Source organism: Gopherus flavomarginatus, chromosome 5 (genome assembly GCF_025201925.1).
Source record: "Gopherus flavomarginatus isolate rGopFla2 chromosome 5, rGopFla2.mat.asm, whole genome shotgun sequence".
NCBI classification, from domain to species: Eukaryota; Metazoa; Chordata; order Testudines; family Testudinidae; genus Gopherus; species Gopherus flavomarginatus.
Window position 1 is genome coordinate 91,843,338 of NC_066621.1, and position 15,892 is coordinate 91,859,229.

General features: G+C 43.9%; 1 protein-coding gene across 2 annotated transcripts; it reads left to right on the forward strand.

The window, feature by feature from the left end:
* The first annotated feature begins 5,890 nt into the window (after positions 1 to 5,890).
* On the forward strand, positions 5,891 to 11,012 carry SRSF5 (serine and arginine rich splicing factor 5). Of its 2 annotated transcripts, XM_050953606.1 has the most exons (8): positions 5,893 to 6,027; positions 6,733 to 6,884; positions 7,695 to 7,765; positions 7,976 to 8,074; positions 8,377 to 8,446; positions 9,634 to 9,707; positions 9,980 to 10,090; positions 10,260 to 11,012. In XM_050953606.1, exons 2-8 carry the CDS (start codon positions 6,759 to 6,761, stop codon positions 10,507 to 10,509), a joined length of 801 nt encoding a protein of 266 aa, XP_050809563.1. In that variant the 5' UTR covers positions 5,893 to 6,027; positions 6,733 to 6,758; the 3' UTR covers positions 10,510 to 11,012. The 2 variants fall into 2 exon arrangements, with proteins under 2 accessions (XP_050809564.1, XP_050809563.1); XM_050953607.1 differs by lacking the exons at positions 9,634 to 9,707; positions 9,980 to 10,090; positions 10,260 to 11,012 and adding an exon at positions 8,702 to 9,150 and having other exon boundaries at positions 5,891 to 6,027.
* Positions 11,013 to 15,892: the final 4,880 nt, after the last annotated feature.

Sequence of the window (15,892 nt, forward strand, 5' to 3'; positions counted from 1 at the left end):
CCATGCTGCTCAGACTGTATAGGAAATTGCATCTTGAATTTTTTTGGAATACAAGACCTTGGGTGTTGGAGGTTACAGATAAGAATAGACACCACCTATGCATGTGAAACTCTCTCCTGCTGATATGCAAATAATTCTGCTTTGCTAACGTTTGTATAGTAACAGTGTTTTGTTAGTCCAGCTGGTTTAAAAATGGTTCTTATAATCATAACCACAGTTTAAACAGTTTGTCTGGGCTGTGTAGCGGAAGCATAATCACTTTAGTACTGTGTTTAACATTTCTCTAAAATTAGCACACAAAACTACCAACAGTTAAGGTTGTGGCAGGCCATACTCTATCCACTCAAAACCTTAAAATCATGGAATTTAGGGCCTATCTACACTTGAAATGCTACAGTGGTGCAGCTGGAGGTACAGTGCTGTAGCACCTCAGTATAGACACTACCTACATCAATGAGAGGGGTTCTCCCATCAGTGCAGGTAATCCACCTCCCTGAGAGATGGTAGCTAGGTCAATGGAAAAATGGTTCCATCAACCTAGCACTATCTACACTGGATCTTATGTTGGATTTATGATGTCACTCAGGGGTACGGATTTTTCACATCCCTGAAAGACATAGTTAGGTGGATCTAATTTTCTAGTGTAGACTCTAAGTTGTTAAAGGGAAAGATTTGCACATTCCTTTCCACCTTCACTACTGTTACATGTTTCAGAGTGGTAGCCATGTTAGACTGTATCAGCAAAAAGAATGAGGAGTACTTGTGGTACCTTAGAGACTAACAAATTAATTTGAGCATAAGCATCCAATGAAGTGGGTTTTAGGCCATGAAAGCTTGTGCTCAAATAAACGCGTTAGTCTCCAAGGTGCCACAAGTACTCCTCATTCTTCTTACTGTTGATCTTTTCCCAACAGACCCTCTGCTTCCATCTCCCACAGATACCAAAAAGCATTATGTACCCCCAACTTCTTCAAACTTGTAGTCTAACACAAAACCTTAACAGTGACCTCATATGGTTAGCAACTGTCACATATTCCATGCCTTTGGGAAGTTATTCTCCATTAACACTACTGAGGTCATTATTATTATGGGTTGGGTTAAACCTCATTGAAACTTGTGTGAATGAGCCTCCACTGAAGACAAATGTCTGAGGCAATTAAGGAACCAGGAGGTTGCCAAAGTAGCATGCACTAAGCAAGGATGGCTTGTTTTTATGAAGTTGGGTGGTAGTTTTCATGCAGTTGCACTCACAGGTTTTTTTCCACTTGTCTCTAGAGCTGCTTTCTTTTTTCTTAGACTATGCTCCCTATTAAGGTTTTGCCCTAGACAACAAGTTTGATTAAGCTCATGTTAGTTTCTCATTTGATCTCCACCTGGCAGCAAATTTCTCATCAAATTAAAATCTAGAAGTTTAGCTTGGCGCACTTTTTTCTATGATGGCTAAAGAGTTATAAATGTTCTGTAGACAAACACCACTATCAATGTATATCTAAGGGTACGTCTACACTACTGGATTATTCCAAATTTACATAAACCGGTTTTGTAAAACAGATTGTATAAAGTCGAGTGCACGCGGCCACACTAAGCACATTAAATTGGCGGTGTGCATCCATGGTCCGAGGCTAGAGTCAATTTCTGGAGCGTTGCACTGTGGGTAGGTATTCCGTAGTTATCCCATAGTTCCCGCAGTCTCCTCCGCCCCTTGGAATTCTGGGTTGAGATCCCAGTGCCTGATGGGGTAAAAATAATTGTCGCGGGTGGTTCTGGGTAAATGTCATCACTCATTCTTTCCTCCGGGAAAGCAACGGCAGACAATCATTTCGCGCCCTTTTCCCCTGGATTGCCCTGGCAGACGCCATAGCATGGCAACCATGGAGCCTGTTTTGCCTTTTGTCACTGTCACGGTATGTGTACTGGATGCCACTGACAGAGGCGGTACTGTAGCGCTACACAGCAGCATTCATTTGCCTTTGCATGATAGCAGAGATGGTTATCAGTCTTTCTGTACCATCTGCTGTGCCATTGTAAATTGGCAATGAGATGACAGTTATCTGTCATTCTGTACTGTCTGCTGCTGTGATGGGTGCCCCTGGCTGAGGTCGGCTGGGGGCACAAAGATAAAAATGGGAATGACTCCCCAGGTCATTCCCTCCTTTATGTCGTATCTAAAAAGAGTCAGTCCTGCCTAGAATATGGGGCAAGTGTACTAGAGAACCAGAGAGCACAGCCAGTCCGTGTCAGATCCCATAGAAATGACGAGCTACATGCCATTTTAGGGGGTGCCCCTGCAACAACCGCACCTGTTGCTTCCCTACTCCCCCAACCCTCCTGGGCTACCGTTGCAGTGTTCCCCCATTTGTGTGATGAAATAATAAAGAATGCAGGAATAAGAAACACTGACTTGTTAGTGAGATAAAATGAGGGGGAGGCAGCCTCCAGCTGCTATTAGTCCAGGCAGGACATTAAACGGTGCGGGGGAGAGGAGCCCAGTATCCCGCTGCTATGATAGTCCAGGCAGTACAGAATCTTTTCTTTACACATGAAAGGGAGGGGGCTGATGGAGCTCAGCCCCCAATTGCTATGATGAAGACCGTTATCAGCCATTCTGTACCATCTACTGGGAATGACCAGGAATCATTCCTATTTTTATCCAGGCGCCCCCGGCTGGCCTCACCTGAGGCCAGCCAGGAGCACTCACAGGCTGATGATGATGACAGATAGCAGTCATATTGTACCATGGTTTGAGCATTGGCCTGCTAAACCCAGAGTTGTGAGTTCAATCCTTGAGGGGGCCACTTAGGGATCTGAGGCAAAAATCAGTACTTGGTCCTGCTAGTGAAGGCAGGGGACTGGACTCAATGACCTTTCAAGGTCCCTTCCAGTTCTAGGAGATTGGTATAGCTCCAATTATACATTGTACCGTCTGCCACCGAGGAGGGGAGGGGAGCGGATACTGCTCTTCACTGCCACAGCATCGCGTCTACCAGCAGCATTCAGTAGACATAGGGTGACACTGAAAAAAGTTAAGAAACTATTTTTTTCCCTTTTCTTTCATGGGGGGGCGAGGGGGTAAATTGACGAGCTATATCCTGAACCACCCCGGATAATGTGTTTGACCCTACAGGCATTGGGAGCTCAGCCAAGAATGCAAATACTTTTCAGAGACTGCTGGGGACTGTGGGATAGCTGGAGTCCTCAGTACCTCCTCCCTCCCTCCATGAGCGTCCATTTGATTCTTTGGCTTTCCATTACACTTGTCACGCATGGCCTGATTTTTTTCAAATGCTTTGGCATTTCGTCTTCTGTAACGGAGCTCTGATAGAACAGATTTGTCTCCCCATACAGCGATCAGATCCAGTATCTCCCGTACAGTCCATGCTGGAGCTCTTTTTGGATTTGGGACTGCATCGCTACCCGTACTGATCAGAGCTCCACACTGGGCAAATAGGAAATGCAATTCAAAAGTTCGCGGGGCTTTTCCTGTCTACCTGGCCACTGCATCCAAGTTCAGATTGCTGTCCAGAGCGGTCACAGTGGTGCACTGTGGGATACCGCCCGGAGGCCAATACCATCGATTTGCAGCCACATTAACCCTAATCTGATATGGTAATACTGATTTTAGCGCTACTCCTCTCGTTGGGGAGGAGTACAGAAACCGATTTAAAGAGCCCTTTATATCGATATAAAGAGCCTCGTTGTGTGGATGGGTACAGCGTTAAATCGGTTTAACACTGCTAAAATCGGTTTAAACGCGTAGTGTAGACCAGGCCTAACTTCCCAGAAATTCACATAGGGAGCATCAATGTAGATAAAGGACAAGTGCAGAGGGTTTTAGATTTCTTGCAAAATGAATTTAAAAAAATGGGAAATCCAGTGAAAAACTGCTAGGATTCATTCTTAAACATTCTCTGTATCAATTCATTTTTCATCAAATACCATGAAAAATTCAAAGAGCATGCAAAGGTTATATTCTGTGTTTTAATTTTTGCCATTTCAGTGAGACTTTTAAAACAAGAACCTCATTATTGCTCTCACCAGTGGAGGTACACCAATGGTAACAATACAGGAGTCTAGTACACACAGGTTAGGGAAAACGGACAAAGTATGAATAGAGGAAAACAGGAATTCAGAAAAAAGGAAATAAAGGTACAGAGAAACAAAGAAAAGAGAGTAATGTGAAGAGACTGGAAAAAATGGAGTAATGAAGAACAAAACACCACTCATTATTGAAGGGAATTCAAACACATTTCTGCTTCTGTTTCCAGCACCATCAAAAAGCAGTGAGTTCTGCCTAACATGTCCATGTAGTCTTAGTTTTTACTCCTATCTTTCAAGGTTTATCCAAGAGTTAAAGGGCCCATCCCATCATGGCAGTCTCATATTTTAGCTTCTTACAGCCTCTCAGCAAGAACCTGCTCCCCACCCCCACAATTCAGTCCAAACTAGAGGAAACAACTCAATTGCATTATTTTTGTAACTTCCAGATTTCTTCCACTTGTAAAAATCTTCCAGATTTCTTCTTGGACCCAGTAGGCCATTTGTCATCTTGACTGCAGCCTTCCTCTGGAACCAAACTCAAACAAACACACACACACACCCTAGGCCAAATTAATCTCTAAAATAAATGGAGCTAAACCAGGGCTGAAGTTGGCCTATGTCTTTACTTTGTCACTATTTGCTTGGTTCTGAATTAACCTTAATGATTTAAATCTCTCGTCTACTTTTAATTTAGTGTTTTAATAGGCTGGTGGGCAAGAGCACACTGCCTTTCAGTTCCTGCAAGCCTTTGCTCACTGCTGTCTCTGAGATATGAGATACTCGCAGGAGATACTCAAGAGCGGAGCAGTTCATAATTTGTTAGATCATCAGAAGATGAGATAGCAAGAAGGGTTAACAAACTATTGGGCTATTGGCTTAGCACCTCATTTCAGATTCAGTTACGCCGCTGCGCTGGGAAGCACGATGAAAACAGAATTGTTTGTAATCCACCGCAGCCCCAAGATGGCTTCCCGGCTGATGCGACGTTTAACCCTTTTTATTCCAGACTTTATTCTCTCAGGACAGTTTTTTACAGCTTTTTCTCGCTCGCACACAGCCAGCTTCAAGTTACTGTTGATGTTTGTAAAGAATCGTGCGAATCAAACGCTCTTTTCAAGGAGCAGGCTGGTCCTGACTTTTGTATGCTAGAACAACGCTGGATTTGATGGGCTGCTCAGCTGCGGATTCATCACGCTGCTGCAATGGACAGACGTTGGGCCCATAAAAGATATGACCAGTCGCACCTCGCTCCCCTATTCCCTCTCCTTCGCCATCAGTGGGGCCAGCCCGCGCGCAGGACGTTTGGGAGCGGGGAGGGCCTAGGGCTGCCCGAAGGTCTCCCCGCCCGCTAGGGCTGCCCCGAGCTTGGAAAAGGGGCAGATTTTTCGCCTGACTCCTGTGCCGAGCGTGCAGGGAGGCCCGGGCCCGCTTTACGGGGCTGCTACCGCGCTAGTGCGGAGGCCACGCTGGACTTGATGGGTCCCCGCCAAGCTCCAGGGGGCCTCTCCCAGGCCAGCCCGCAGGCTCCTCCAGGCCCTGGAGTTAGTCACGGTGTGAAAACGCGCAGGGCCGCCGGGGGTGGGACGGACACGGGGCGGGCGGTGTAAATAAATAAATGGGGGGACTGGATGTGCCAGGCCCGAGTTCCTCTCTACGGGCCCAGCGCCTCACCCCCGGACTCACGAACAGAGCCGCGCCGGGCCCCACTCGAGGGCGCCTGAACAAGCCCCCCCCACCCCCGTGACCTAGATTCTCTCTGCCAAGAAAGGCACCACCCCCTAGCCTCTCCACCCATGGGGGAGCCGGAGGTGGGTCACGTGGTGCCAACGTCACGTGCTAGCAGCCTCCATTTTGTGGCGCAGCTACGCAGCGGACTCGCCAGTCGGGAGCTAGACGCCGTAGAGGAAGGCTCGGTCAAGTGAGTGACTGATCGTCCTACTCACACACCTGTCTGGCCTCGGCACGCCCCGTGAGACCATCGTAGCGCAGGTTGGTGAGAGGGTGGCGGGCCCCGCTACAGATAGGAGAGTGGGGAGCTGCGATTGGAGATGGCGGGGAACGCGGGACCGGGGAGCCCCAGGCGAGGAGGAGGCGCGCTGCTGGGGACGGCAGTCTCCGGCCCGGGGGAGTGAAGTGGGGAGGAAGGGTATGGTGCTGCTGTCGTGTCCTCGCTGATGCTTAAGTCCCACAGCTGGGAGGTGGGTGCCAGTCTTGGCGCGGGGGTGCTGCTCGTTGCTGTTCTTTTTGGGCGCGGCTCGGGCGGCCATTTTGTGGAATGGAAATGGTGGCGTCTACTGCTTTCTTCTCCAACTCGGGAACTGTGCGCGCATGCGCGGATCGCTGAGCGCCGCAGAAAGTCACCAGGGGGTGGGGTGGGAGCGCGCGTGGCTTGTTCCGATTGGTGGAGGGGAGGGGTGGGGTCTGTCTTGGCCGTTTCCCATTGGAGCTGAGTGGGAGGGTGGGGCCGGCCGTCGCATGTTCTCGGACTTTCTAGACTGCGGCACAGGGCAAGCCTCTGCGGCTGCGCACTGAGGGTGGGGTGGGCGTTGCGGCTCTTCAGGCGGGGCGCGGCGGGGGAGAGACGGACAAAAGCTGATTGAGGTGGGGGGGGGGGGGTCATCGAGTGCCTGTTCCCCCCCTGTCCCCGCTGCAGTTATCGCCTGGCGCGGCTAATGGTCTCCTTCCCTCTTACAGCCGATTTAATCGTGACTAACGACGCCATGAGTGGCTGCCGCGTATTCATCGGGAGGCTGAACCCTGCAGCCAGGGAGAAGGATGTGGAGAGATTCTTCAAGGGATACGGGCGCATCCGGGACATAGATCTGAAAAGGGGCTTCGGATTTGTGGTAAGAGCAGTTGCAGCAAAGCTCATCTCCTTGCAGAGGCTGCTGCGTGCCTTCAGTAGCTTGTAATGTCCCTGAAATACACTAGATCTACCTGGTAGGTAAGAGAGAATTAGGCAGATTCGTTGTTTGGATAAGGGGTGACCTAATTTAAGTCTGTTTGCTTTCCAGCAAGTAGTTGAAGCATGGTTCTAGTCCAGTAAAATGTGTAATTTTGCACGGGTTTTTTGTTTTGTTTTTTTTTTTTGTTTTTTTGTTTAAATTGGGATGGCTGGAAGTTGGGGTAACAGATTTTGGTTGTCCGTGACGAGTTTATGGTGCAGTGCAAATATGCTGAAATGCAGCCTGTAAGCTTCACTTCCATTAATTTTTTGTCCAAAAAGTTAAGGCTTTTACTATAGTGGAATATATGTAATCATTTTTGCTGTAGTTTAAGGTTTGTATACATTTAAAGCACTGCAGTGGTTCAGTGAATATATCACCTATGCCAACCACAGGGCTTCTGTCAGTGTGGGTAATCCACCTCCCTAAAAGGTGGTAGGTCAGTCAGTCTCCTGTCAACCTAGCTCTGCCTACATTAAAGTTAAAGTTGGTTTAACTGCATGCTCAGAGGTATGGATTTTTTACACACCCCAGTGGTATAGTTAGCCTACACTAGGAAGTTAAGCTGGTATAAGGCTTAGTTTCATAAACTGGAGACCTGCTTTTAATGCTTTCTTTTATAAGGCTATAGTAATCTCTAACAGTTAGGCAGATTGCATATGTTTTTTAGTTAAATGTCGGTATCAAAGATGGTGTCTTCTTATGAAATAGGAATTTGAGGATCCAAGGGATGCAGATGATGCAGTCTATGAACTGGATGGAAAGGAGCTCTGCAGTGAGAGGTAAGTGTCTTGATGTTAGTAGCATTCAGTATGCTGCTTCATATACAGCTTTAAAATAAAACTAGAGTAAATTAAACTGCTAAATTTCATAAATTCAATTACACTCTTCATATAAAATATGAACGTAAGTTCTCGTATTTCTCATTAACGAAAGCACATAAGCTTGTAACAAAGGGTACGCAGGTGAAATGGAGTCCTGTTTTCTTGCAGGGTTACAATTGAACATGCACGGGCCCGTTCTAGAGGTGGCAGAGGCAGAGGGCGATACTCTGATCGCTTTAGTAGCCGACGTCCACGTAATGACAGGAGGTATGTATAGTTGAATAGCTTTAATATATATGGTCCAGTTAAGTGCGTGTCATACCACCATCTGACAGTCTCTTCCCCCCACAAGTATTTGAATTGATGTAGCAGTGCCATAGGTAGTCATTACATGAAATAGATATGGTCTGGCTTATTTTATAGAAAGTTACTTTGTAGTTTTATATTTTATATCAGAGTATTCGGTTTTAAACCTCAACCTTTTTTCATTGGCTCTGCAAAACTTACTTGAAATTTTAGTGTTCTTGACTTGAAATGCTCTAGATGAAACTAAATATCTTTCCACACAGAAATGCCCCACCTGTACGAACAGAAAACCGTCTGATAGTAGAGAATCTGTCTTCCCGAGTCAGCTGGCAGGTTTGTTAAAACATAATTGACTATTTTGACTTCATTTAATAGGTATGTAATGTAAAATATATTTTTTACTAAATATTTTAATAAAATACATGTGGAAAATTATTACTGTAAGCTTAAGTAACTAAGGTATTTTCAGAACTAATGTAATATGTAAATACTCAGTGTAAATATTAGGAAATTTATAAATATATATATTTATATTTTTTTCTTGTTTAAAATCAATTTTAACCACATATTAAACCCTTTATTTGCCAGCCTATCTGTGTCGTTGGCCTTATGACGAGGAGTGCCTGTGGGTTATCCTAATCGTTGTCTTGGTCACTCTTGGTTGGGCCTGGTTGACTTTTCCAGTCAGCTCCTACAATGTAGCAGTTGGCCACCTCTAGATCTGTGTTTGCTGGTCTAGACGTAATCGATGCACTTCCTTAAAGTGCCAGTTTGCAGCGATCCCAGAGAGTTAACGAGATCTGATCCTTAAGTTGAGAGCTGTTCCTCCTGTAACGCTTCCGAATAAGAGGTCCTGGTCGAAAAGAGTTGAAAGATACGAAATTAGGTGGTCGGTCGTTGGAATCCTGATCGCAGTAAAGTGGTCCTTGATAACTCCACAAGAGTAGAAAATGTCTGCATCCGTCAGTAGTCTGCTAATAGGGAGGGCTGTGCGATTAAAGGCTTCCATCGACTGGGTAGTGTTCTTCAAATGGGTGGCGAAGAGCCAGTCGGGCATATATCATGACGGTATCTTCGATCGCTTAATGCAGTTTGCTGCTTGGCTAGCCTAGGGAAATTTTAATGAAGGTAAAGTAAACTATATTTTTATGACATATGGGGCACAAAATAACTGGTGTATTGTAAACATTCTGTATAAACATAAGGCTTATTCTATTGCAGTCTCTTTTTACACTTCAAAAATATGTAGGTAATATGCACTCAGTTCCATATATAGACTAATACTTTCTTTAATGTTAAAATTATCAGCATTTTGCTTAAAGCAATGTGTTATTTTCATTTATTTCGTGCCCTGATGTAGATAATTCAATAATTCAATTTTGATAGAATACAAGTATGGCAAGTGCCATGTTTGTAATTTATCTAACATCTTCTCTTTCAGTAGTCATGTTTCTTATCTTTTTTTATATATGTAAACAGTAGTTCTGTTTCTTTGCATAACAAATTTGGTCTCGTGTTAGGATCTCAAAGACTTCATGAGACAAGCTGGGGAAGTAACCTTTGCAGATGCACACAGGCCTAAGCTAAATGAAGGGTAAGTATCTGAAACTTCTCTTATACTTGTTGAATGTTCATTACTAGATTCAGATACTTCTAAATACTGAATCTAGTTTCCGCAGTCTTAATGGGTGCCCACAGCTTGAGTTGAAACAGCCCCATGAGATTTCAATAAAAAGGCAAATATTAATTCACAGTTCATTTACTGGTTGACTCACTCATGTCAATCTTATAGGAAAACTTAAAGATCTGGCACATGGGCTAGGTAATTCCTGGCACTTAATGTGAATATTTTTTTTTTTTTTAAAGGGTGGTTGAGTTTGCCTCTTACAGTGACTTAAAGAATGCTATTGAAAAGCTCTCTGGCAAAGAAATCAATGGAAGGAAAATTAAACTAATTGAAGGCAGCAAAAGACACAGGTATGAGTTTTTAAATCTCCAAATGATGCTGAAGTACAGACTAAAATAGAATTTGAAATGTCCTTGTGAACACTCATATCTCCTTGACACAAAGCATTCAGAATTTTACTGCTGTTGTACTGCTATATCAGTACTTAGTCGCTAACTCTGGTTTGTATAACTTCATTAGTAGGTCCAGAAGCAGGTCTCGTTCCCGTAGCAGGAGCTCGTCCAGGTCTCGCAGCCGTTCTCGTTCCCGAAGCCGCAAGTCTTACACCAGGTCCAGGAGTAGGAGTCGTAGCAAGTCTCGTTCAGTTAGTAGGTCTCCAATGCCTGAGAAGAGCCAGAAACGAGGTTCTTCTAGTAGATCAAAATCTCCGGCATCTGTGGATCGGCAGCGGTCTCGGTCAAGGTCCAGATCCGTTGACAGTGGAAATTGAACTATATAAGTAACTTTCCCGGGGGCCTTTTTAAAGCATACTTGCTAAAACTTGTGGTAAGTATGTGATTTTTCTGTGGGGAAGGGTTTGGATGTGGGGGAGGGACAACTTTGTAGATACGGACCACTGCGGGGTATTAAATGTCTTTTTTGATAATCCTTTTCTTGCTCACATTTTTGTGGATGTCAAGTGTATAGTTTGTGTATTTGGGCAGAGCTCTTTATAACTAAAGCTAATAACTTCAATTTTTTTGTACTCAAAAAAAAAAAATCATCTGAACGTTTTAGTTCCCAGTGTATTCAAATATGTGAATGGTAATTCAAGATTAGTTTAATGTCTTCAATTAAACTAATAGCTTTAGACATTTAAGAGCTCTACATCTGTGCTGTACATAAGCTTTATATCAGAGGGTTTTTTGTGCTTCCAACAATTGTTTTCAGTTGAGTTAGCAAAATACATTATGCTGCTCAAGATTGATAATAAAAACCTTTTAATTTTAAAAACTGTCTCGTTTTTCATTTAAAATGATTCTTCACTCAACACTTGAACCCCAAACATCTATATGTTGTTCACGTCTAATGACACAGCTCATTTAACAAAAGGAATTCATTTTGTCTGAGAGGGAGCTCAGGGCTTTTGAACTGATGATACTAGGACTTCTCAATTTTGACAGATGACTGCAGGGGGAATGTGACAAGTCTATAAAATCATGATTGGTGTGGAAGTGCATGGTGGTCCTTATAAAACAACCCTCAGGGCTCACCAAATGAGATTAATAGGCAGCAGGTTTAAAACAAAGTAAGTATGTCTTCATAAATATATAGTATGGAACTCTACCAGAAGACGATGTGAAGGCCAAGACTAACAGGGCTCAAAAAAAAAACTAGATCAGTTCTTTTTTAGGATAGCTCCCTCAATAGCTATTGGCTGGGGTGGGCAGGGATTGTAGCGTCTGCCAGAAGCTGGGAATGGGCTATTGGGTGGATTGCTTGATTGCCTCTTCTGCTCATTACCTCTTGAGGCACCTGGCATTGGCCACTGTTGGAAGACTGGATACTGGGCTAGATGGGCCTTTGGTCTGACCCATATGGCTGTTCTTATAAGCCACCCTGCCTCTTTCATGTCACACAGTGCCTACCCACATATATATGGAACCTTATCACTGAAAGTCTGTCTTTTTATGTTCAGAGGTAGGGGCATTGAGAAACTAGTGATAAAAGTTGTGCGTAAAATGGACGCGCTCTTACTCCTTCAGTGCTGCAAAGGTAACAGGAAAAGGCCATTAAGAATGCAAGCTTGAACTTGAAAAGGGGAAACGACACTTAAAACAGGTACTTGTAGCTACATACTTGTGGTATATTCTTGTGTGTTATTTACGTGCCCCGATACTTAAAAAGCTGGTAGGAAGCAGGAGCAGTTCTTGGAGTAGTGGGGCCTTGTTTTAGGATAGAGAGGTGGAGCTCACTGAGGAATTGAGTGGTATTGATCAGAAAGTGGTAGCCTTTTTCAGAGCACTAGAGATTTCATAAAACCTCAGATTGGTGTTAGCTGACATGAAATCTTGGGCAATATTTCATCATTTTGGGTTAGGGTCTCAGCAGTAGCAGAGCACTTCGGCATGACCCAGAAAGCTATATAGATGTAACTCTTTGCTAAGTAGGCTGAGGTCTGCTTTAAACTCAAGTGACTTGTGAATTTTTGTTTTCTAACAATTATCAGAGTGCCCAATACTAGAAATAATGATCCATAACTAGTTGCCATCTCTTGGGGTTCAGTCATAATATAGGACATTCTGGGGAAATACGTTTGCATGCAACTTGTCCTAACTGCATGTAATAGAGGCTATATACTGCTAACCAGCTCCAGTTGTAGGCTCTGGCTCAAGAGTTCTGTCATTGCTACTATTCCCATTTTATGTGTCCACAGGTCAGTGACAGTTCTAGGTAGTCACAGATTTGTTGCAGTTAAGACTTCAGACAGTGAAAAAACAGGACTTTCCTTATGCTTTAAAAGAAGCGATAACCTTAACTAAACTGAGTACTTGTTGCAAAGGGTTGCATACTTGGCACTGAAAATGCTGTCCCTTTATCAATTTGGCCACGTCCAGACTAGGTATTAAAATCGATTTTAGATACGCAACTTCAGCTACGGGAATAACGTAGCTGAAGTCGAATTTCTAAAATCGAGGTACCCATCTGGACGGCGCGGCATCGATGTCCGCGGCTCTCCGTGTCGATTCCGGAACTCCGGGTTGATGGAGTTCCGGAATCGATGTAAGCGCGCTCAGGGATTGATACATCGCGTCCAGACTAGACGCTATATATCGATCCCCGAGCAATCGATTTTAACCCGCCGATGCTGCTGGTTAGTCTGGACGTGCGCTTAAAGTGAGTCAGGTTTCAGAGTAGCAGCCTTGTTAGTCTGTATCTGCAAAAAGAACAGGAGTACTTATGGCACCTTAGAGATTAACAAATTTATTTCAGCATGAGCTTTTGTGCGCTTTCTGGGAGACAGGCCAGTCCTCACTTATAGACAGGCTCCCAACCTGAAACAAATACCAGCAGCTGCACACTATACAACATAAACACCCAGGAACCTATCCTTGCAACAAAGCCCGATGCCAGCTCTGTCCACATAGATTCAAGTGACACCATCATAGGACCTACTCACATCAGCCACGCCATCAGGTGTTTGTTCACCTGCACATCTACCAATATGATATATGCCATCATGTTCCAACAATGCCCCTCTGCCATGTACATTGGCCAAACCGGACAGTCTCTTCATAAAAGAATAAATGGACACAAATCTGATATCAAATCATTCAAACATTCAAAAACCAGTGAGAGAACACCTCAACCTCTCTGACAGACTTGAAGGTGGCAGTTTTGCAACCAAAAAAACTTCAAAAACAGACTCCAAAGAGAGACTGCTGAACTTGAATTAATATGCAAATTGGACACAATTAACTCAAGCCTTAACAGACTGGGAATGGCTGGGTCATTGCACTAATTGAATCTATTTCCCTATGTTAAGTTCTCCTCCCACCTTTTGTGGGTCATCTTAATTATCACTTAAAGTTTTTTTTTCCCCTGCTGACAATAGCTCATCTCAATTGATTAGACTCTTCCTGTTGGTATGCATACTTCCATCTTTTCATGTTCTCTGTATGTATAAATATTTCCTGTCTGTGCGTTCCATTCTGTGCATCTGAAGAAGTGAGCTGTAGCTCACAAAAGCTCATGCTGAAATAAATTTGTTAATCTCTAAGGTGCCACAAGTAGTCCTGTTCATTTTTAAAGTGAGTCAGACTTTACACTGTTTTTTTGTTTTGATTTTTTGGGGGGTATAAGTGTGTCCCTGTGCAGTTTCTTCCAAGGGTGGTAGTACCAATTCGGTGTTACTGCAAGACTTGCAATATATTGTTGGCTTTAGAGTCACTTATTCGGGTGTCTAATAAATCTTTATTAAGGCAAACACTTAATAGCAGTCAGTTACAAATGGGAAGCTCAGTTGCATGACCTCATCTGCTTCCAGCACTAGACAATACAGGTTTATCCTGCCTGTTACATAAACATCTCTTATGCATATGTATTAGTTTCTCATTTCTGTGTGAACTTTCTTCCTCTTTTTACAGGTTTAGTGTTAGTTCAAACTGGCCTTCTAGCTTTTGTGTCACTTTTCTTGGTCTTGCAAACATGGTTAGGCTACAATTTCTTACACATACATAGTTCAACTTGTGCTTACACTGTTATGTTAATAGAGCAGTCTCTTAAAATCCACAGCAGGCTTCTGTCAGGCCTCTGCTCCCAAAGTATATGTGGTGTTTTATAAGGGTTTTCCTGACTGTCTGTTTTTTATTAAGCTTATTTCTTGACTAATCTGGCTGCTGCTAATGTGAGTGGAGCTAAAGACCCAGCTGGTCACAGTCAGGCTGCTCCCAATGAAGACAGTAAACACTGTTTCTAAGGGGCTGAAATCCATCTGCCCTCAAAGGAGATGGCTCCTACATGAGGACTCATGGTGGCTCACCAAGTAGAGGACAGGAGAATGTGGAGGGAATTGTTGTGCTGAAAAACTGGTATTTGAAAAAATGCCCCATGTGATTTTTAAGGCAATCCCATGCTTTTGTGGGGGAGGGGGGTGGTGTCTGAGTTTTGAATGGTGGGGGTTGGCAGAGTTAGTGAAATCTTTAAACTCTGCATCCCAGGATAGTCCGGCTGTAAAGGGACAATAATCATATGCAGTTGCTGCATTTTGGAAAGCTTTATCCGGTAGTGTGTGGGATAAAGGTCTTTGGAATGCAAGTGAGACAGCCATTGAACAGCTGGTCAGTGACTAAAGAGAACTTGCTTCTAAAGAGCTTTAGGACTATGATGAGTACCAGCATGATGGAAGTCAGTGGAAAGGCTCTGGTTCACTTCAGTGGGGACTGAACCAGGCACTATGTGCAAAAAGAGTTTTCGTCCTTTGCATCACCAGGGGCTATTGGCCTCTTGGGATCTAGTTTACATAATGTATCAAAACTACAGCAATTGTAAGTCAAAAGTTTGTGGCTTTATTGAAGTTTTTTAATATGCTCAATATTAAATTATTTGAGGTACAGTGAACCACTGGTCTGAGCACAGAACTGCGAACCTGGAGCTTGAGTTCTAATGCTGTCTTGTTACTGAGTGTATGGCCTTGTGGCTTAGTTAATGTTGATATGCTTTCAAAGTTCAGTATTATGTCAGATGCTGGAGTGTTCTACAAAAGCACTTTGGGACAGGTGGTACTGTCCTTGGGCAGACCAGTCTAGCAGTTAGGGTACTAGCTTAGGATGAGGCAACCCAGGTTCAGTTTCTTGCTCTGTCACTGACATGATTTTTGGGAAAGTCACATAGCTTCTGTGTGCCTCAGTTCTCCTTTTATAAGATGTGAATAATAGCCCTTAAGTGTATGAGGCAGTCAGACATTAGGGTCAGCCTTAGAAGTATCTTAGAAACCTCCCCATGTTAAATTATAGAAACTATAAGATTGGCTGCAGGTCATGTTTTGGGCTCCAATGCCTATGGTTTGGTGACCTTACATGAACAGAACTGCTGGGGTGAAGAGGATTGCCTGTCATTGATAGTAGTAAAGGACTCCTAAACTACGTTTGGTCACTTTTCATTTGTCGATCCTGTGTTGAGAAAATTCCAGGCTAGCTTTTAGATGTCAATTAGAGAAATTAGCTTGAACTTCTGAAAGTTTTGTGTGAGAGAGGCAAAAGCCTATGTGCACAGAAAAACAACTCGAATGAATGGATCTGGCTCCATTAATGGTAGCAACCAATAATAAGCTATGTCATGATATTGGTTCCAAGGTCTCTCCCACAGAGGTTGTGGGAAAGTCGGAGAGAGCT